The sequence below is a fragment of the Lipotes vexillifer genome, unplaced genomic scaffold (assembly GCF_000442215.2).
Source record: "Lipotes vexillifer unplaced genomic scaffold, Lipotes_vexillifer_v1.1 scaffold239, whole genome shotgun sequence".
Taxonomy (NCBI): domain Eukaryota; kingdom Metazoa; phylum Chordata; class Mammalia; order Artiodactyla; family Lipotidae; genus Lipotes; species Lipotes vexillifer.
The window spans coordinates 3,030,186-3,036,449 of NW_006769620.1; the positions used below are offsets into that span (position 1 = coordinate 3,030,186).

A 6,264-nucleotide genomic window follows, 5' to 3' on the forward strand; every position below is an offset into this window, starting at 1 on the left:
ATTTCAGGTGTACTTTCAACATGTTGCTTAAACTCTCTGAGCCTTTGTTCTCTGGAAAGTGGGAGTGATATTTCCTTTCTCGGACGACTGGTGTGCGAATCTGGGCTCGTGCGTGTCAGGTGTAAGCAAGTCAGGTGCTGCGCGTCCTGCTCCGGTGCCTCCACGCTAATCCTGCTTGCCCTTATCCGGCTTCACCATTCTTGTTCTGTGTCGCACTTAGCATTTTTAATGTGCTATCGTATATGATCGAATGATTTGTTACGTTCGTTGCTTATTTGTTTCTTCCCCTCTGAGAATATAGGTTCTATGAGGGGAGGGATCTTTATTTGTTTTGGCTGGGTATCAGTAGTGCCTAGAGCAGTGCCTGGCAGATGGTAGGTACTTGGTGGTTATTTGCTGAATGACTAAAGAGGGCCCTCGCCCTCGCCCCTTTCTCCCTTCTGTTCAGGCTTCTACTCAGTGAGACTCATTACGGATCTGGTTCTTTAATTCTGTGTTTTCCTTTCGTCTTGTCTTTGCTCCTTCTTCTGGAGCTTCGAAGTTCATTAGATTATGTCCGTCCAGCGTTAAAAAGTGTGCTGTTCCCTGCCTTGCTGAATAAATGAGTTTCATTGATGAATATTCTGGAGACTGCGTTTAGAAAAAAGATCTCTACGTTTTGTTCTAAAAGTATGACTTTCCAGTAAAAAACCATTAGTCACCAAAGAGCTTCCTGAACTTGCTTAAACACACTGAAACTTTTTTCTTCCCTTAAGTCATAAACCGGCATAAAAAGTTTTGGAGGGAAAAAAACAACCAAAACCCTGACTGCTTCCCAAGACCCCTGACTTCTTTACAGTAGCTAATTAATTAAAGAGTTACTGTTAAAATGAGCTCAGACTATTTTTAAAAGCAATAGCCAGGGTTTGGATGAAACTTCTCTGAGGTTGGAGATGCAAACCAGATCCAAGTGTGCATATTCTGTCTGGGTATATCTTCAGTCGGATGAAAGGCAGGAAGTGGGAGAATCTGACAAGCCTCACTTGGCTGGACAAAACTGATTTTGTTTCTTTAAATGCATTTTGGTGTCAAAATTCAGGCTAACACATTAAAAGAATAGGGACAAAAACCGACTGATCATCTCAATAGATGCAAAAAAAGCATCCGGCAAAATCCAACACCCTTTGTTGATAAAAACGCTCAGTGACTAACATAGAAGGAAGTTTCTTCAACTTAAAAAAGGAAAGTTACCAAAAAACACACAATTATGTAAATACCTGATGGTGAAGGATTGGATACTTTCCCTTAAGGTCAGGAACAAGACAAAGAGCTCCACACTTGCCACTTCTGTTCACTGGAGGACCTAGCCAGGGCAATAAGGCAAGATAAAGAAAAAATCAGCGTTAGATTGGAAAGGAAGGAGTGCAACGGTCTGTATTCACAGATGATGTGATCTTTTATATAGGAAATCCTGAGGAATACACACACACACACACACACACACTATTTGAACTAATAAACCAGCTCAGCAAAATTGTAAGATCAAGGTACAGAAATCATTTGTGTTTCTCTACGCTACAATCTGAAAATGTAATTATGCAAACAATCCCATTTACAATAATGGCAAAAAGAATAAAATACTTGGGAATGAACTTAACAAAAGAAGTGCAGAACTTGTACCTGAAAACCAAAATATCATTAAAAGAAATTCGAGTAAACTGAAATAAATGGAAAGACGTTCTTTGTTCATGGATTGGAAGACTTAATATTGTTACAATAGCAATGCTCTCTGAATTAAAGATTCAGTGCCATCCCTGTCAAAATCTCAGCTTGATTTTTTGCAGAAATTGGCAAGCCAACCCTAAAATTTATATTGACAATTCAGATGTCAGGGGCCCAAAAGAGCCAAAATAATTTTTTAAAAGAGGAACAGAGACTGAGTGAACTGATGAGGATGATTATAATTTTTGTGACTTTCTGTTTGAATTAAAAAAAAAAAAAACACAGAGTTGGAGGGCTCACACTTCACAGTCTCAGAACTTACTACAAAAAAACTACAGTAATCAAGACAGTATGGTACTAGCATAAGGGTACACATATAGATCAATGGAATAGAATTGAGAGCCCAGAATAAACCCTTACATTTATGATCAGTTGATTTTTGACAAAGGTCAATGCAGTTGAATGGTGCTGGGACAGTTAGATAGGCACAGGAGGATGAAGTTGGACTCCTACTTCTTGCCATATACAAAACGCAACTCAGGATGGGTCATAGACTCAAGTATAAGAGCTAAAACCATAAAACTCTTAGATGAAAATACAAGAGTAAATCTTAATGACCTTGGGTCAAGCACCGGTTTCTCAAATATTGATACCCAAAGCATAAGGAACAACAAAAAAAATTGGACTTCCTCGAAACCAAAAGCTTAGGTGTTTCAAAGGACGTCATCAAGAAAGGGAAGGCAACCCACCAAATGAGAGAAAATTTTTACAAAGCATATATCTGATAAGGACTTGTATCCAGAAAGTATCTAAGGAATGCTTTCAGTTCAACAATAAAAAGACAGTTTTAAATGAACTAAAGATTTGAATAGCCGTTTCTGCAAAGAAGATATATAATAAGCACGTAAAAAGATGCTTAACATCACTAGTCACTAAGGAAGTACAAATCAAAACCATTGTAAGATACCACTTCACACCCACTAGGCAGCAATCAAAGAGAAAGACAGTGTCAAGTGCAGCAAGAATGTGGAGAAAATGGAGCACTCCGTTCATTGACAGGTGGGAATGTAAAAAAGAGCAGGTATTTTGGAAAGCAGTTTGATAGTTCCTCAAAATGTTAAACGTAAAGTTACTGTATGACCCAGCAATTCCATTCCTAGGTAAATACCCAAGAGAATTGAAAACATATATCCATACAAAAAACCGCGTACATAAATAAGGAACCATTATTCAAAAAGACTAAAAAGTGGAAACAATCCAAATGTCTCCCAGTTGATAAATGGATAAACAAAATTTAGTATATGGAGTATTATAATGCAATAAAAGGAAATGAAAGATTGGCACATGCTTCAACATGGAGTTATCTTGAAAACATCACGCTGTGTGAAAGAAGCCAGTTTCAAAAGACTGCATATAGTAAGATTCCATTTATATGAAATTTCCAGTACAGGTAAAACCTTAGAGGCAGGAAATCGATTGGTGGTTGTCAGGGCCTGGGGGGAGGGGAAGGTGGGAAGCACATGGAGTTTCATTTGAGGGTGAAGAAAATGTTCTAAAATTAGTGGTGATGCTTTCACATCTCTGAGAATATACTAAAAACCAGTGAACTGTAGGCTTTTAAATGGTGAATTTTGTGGTGTGTGGATTATATCTTCACAAAGCTGTTGTCAAAAACTTCAGGCATATGGGGATTAGAATTCTGGGCTGTTTCATCAGTTTTATAAGGTGCTACTGAAACTAATTCTGAAGGTCAGAGTACAGGTACAACAGCTTATCTTCTTAAAATTATTTCCTCCTTTATTTTTTTCCTTTCTTTTTATTTTACTGGTAGAAGCTAGAAGTGCTCTTGTGTTGCCGACATCAGCGTTTTTATTGCTTCATCATTTTTGTAGCCATGGAAAAGGGAACAGATGGTAATCTTAAAAGAGAAATGTTTTATTTGGGGGAGAGGATTGTATCTTTGGCTGCTATCTTTTGACATAATTCACATGCATGATCCTCTTGTATATTAACAAAAAAAGCTACCAATGTGGGGTAATTTGGGGTTTCTAATTAGAATTTCAAACCTACAAGTATCTTTAGTGGAGGTGGAAATGTCTTTCCCATGAGATCTTAGGGTCAGCTTTGTTTAATGGGCAAAAATATTTTTGCTCTTCTTAGAGAAAATCTCACCTGCAGTTATTTTTATAACCACTTCCTTTTCCTGAGGTCTAGAAACCTTTTATAAAAACGGAATGTTGTCACTGTTTGTTAAACCTACTGGTAATATTTCTGGTCTGCATATGTATTGTGTATATTTAATTACGCTTCCAGTCAAGGAAATTGTGGTCAAGGTCCACATCTAGTGTTCTACCTAGTAAAATAAAAGGTATTTTGACATTCCTCTTGGGATACTGATATAGAAGAAAAGGTTGCTGTCCATGTTGAAATACCCTTAGCGTGCTTACCTGGTGGCCTCTGATGGCTCAGGACATTTCCAGGTACGCAGTGCCACGCCTTCTACAAAGACAGGCATGCTGTGGAGCTCTCCTTCAGATGCCAGAAGCCGGTTGCCAAGGAATGTGTTTGTGGTTTGGGATCCAAGGGCTGGTGAGTGGCCGGCCAAGTGAAAAACATGGTTTCTTTTGCCTTCCTTCTCACCTCCCGTCTTTGCCGCTTGCAGGAAGATCTGCCTGCACTGCAAGTGCCCTCAGGAGGAGCACATGGTGACGGTGATGCCCCTGGCGATGGAGAAGACTGTCAGCAAACTCATGTTTGACTTCCAGAGGAACTCGACCTCGGATGACGACTCAGGCTGTGCCTTGGAGGAGTACGCCTGGGTCCCGCCGGGGCTGAAGCCTGAACAGGTACCGTTCTTGACAGGAGGGCAGTTGTGGCGTTGGCTTTTACCTTTGTCTTACCCGTCCTTCCTCATTCCGGTTCAGAAGGGAGAGTTGACTTTGCTGATTCAGAGAAGTGGGGCTGCATGGGATGAAGATGTCTGGGGTCCCAGTGGGACACCAGAAAGAGAAATGAAACTGAGCCTTGGGTGGGCCATGGCTAATTCATTCTGTATCGCCATTTTTAACTGTTACCCAAAGATTGTCTAGAAACGTCTGGAAACATTAGATAATGAAACTTCATTTTTGGAGAGGGAAGGGGCGTTCTACATTGGCCATCAATCTTAATGTTAAGATTCTTTGTAAAGGAGAGAAAGGAAATAAGGATTTACCTTATTCTTCCCAGTGATCTAATGCTGTGTTCAAAAGTTTGGCCTGGCTTTACAAAGAAAGACATGGACATTTCCTGAAATATTTTGGCACTGCCCACAGGCTGTACCTATTATTAACTTGGTGAGATGAACTTGGTTTCTTTCCTTTCACTGCATTTCTCTCAGTGATATACAGCTTCTGCTTTGCATTTCTTGGTACTTGGAATTTTCTCTTCCACGAGCCTCTTGTTGGTGTAGAAGCCCCTCCTGTAAGCTGGATATTGTCATGATCTTCCCTGTGCGTCTTTGCGACACAGGTTTATCAGAATGTTAAGTGTGAGACCACTGTACCCTTCCTCTGACACAGGAAGTTTCTTCTCTGGAGATCTTCTCTATGTCTAACAAGGTTTTGAAGCTTAAAAACCCTAAAAAGTGAAGTCAGGAACTTTAGATGTGGTGATGCTTTTAGAAAAGGTTCTTTATGGCTAGGGAAGACCTAAGAATTCACCAAGAACTTAAGGGATGGGACCCTGATAACATCTCTTTGGTTAGCCATTTCTTGTCTATGGCCATAACACCCTGAATGCACCCGATCTCGTCTTCCGTTAGCCATTTCTTCTTTCTTTCTTTCTTTCTTTCTTTCTTTCGTTCTTTCTGAGGTTGTAAATTAACAGATGAAATCAAGCACACAGGCAGGATTTGTTCAGCCAGCAAAGGATTGTTTAACTTTCGAATTAGTCACTAATACTTAAAAATTGCTAACACTTAAAAATTAGGAAATTTTAATTTTAAAGTTTAAAATCTTACTCTTCAGGGATTTGTGTGCAGGCCATTGAGTTGAGCATTAGCACTTCTTTCCAGGAAGTGTTGAGAAAGAAATGACTCTCCAAGTCACCCTAGTCTCCACTAAGCCCTTTTGTGTTAATCTTCCTATGCCGCACAGGCGCTTCCGGCTTGTGATCTCTACTCTGATTCTTTACTGGGGTGAAAATGTCTTAGAACAGAAACATTCACAGAAAATAATCTCCCTGAGAATTGAAGGGACTTCTGTGTTGGGTTATCAGCGGAAAGAAAGAAGTGTGTTCTTAGTTTGTGGGTTAAGGTTCTGTCTTGATTTTCTTCTGTTCCAGTAAAGACTGTATTATTAAAGAATAGGTCGAAAACAAATGAGAGTATTTGATTGAGTTTGTCTGGAAACTCAGATGAGGTGGTGGGTGACTGAATATCTGTGTTTGACATCACGATTCTACTGGCAGTACTTGAGCAGTGAGTTTTCACACCTCGAGACAGCTGTGAGCTTGTTTCGTTTTCTTGCTAACCTCATTTCCAGCAGCTTCTAAGAGACCCACGCTTCTTCACATTGCTTCCTGCTG

The 6,264-nt window shown here is 39.8% G+C and overlaps 1 protein-coding gene across 1 annotated transcript in view; it reads left to right on the top strand.

Annotated features, from left to right (window-relative positions):
- The window catches only part of PRICKLE2 (prickle planar cell polarity protein 2), a 343,057-nt gene that overhangs the window by 238,754 nt on the left and 98,039 nt on the right, over positions 1-6,264 (top strand). Inside the window, 1 exon segment of the mRNA XM_007445671.1 lies at positions 4,364-4,547. Within this exon segment, the coding sequence (XP_007445733.1) occupies positions 4,364-4,547 (184 nt within the window).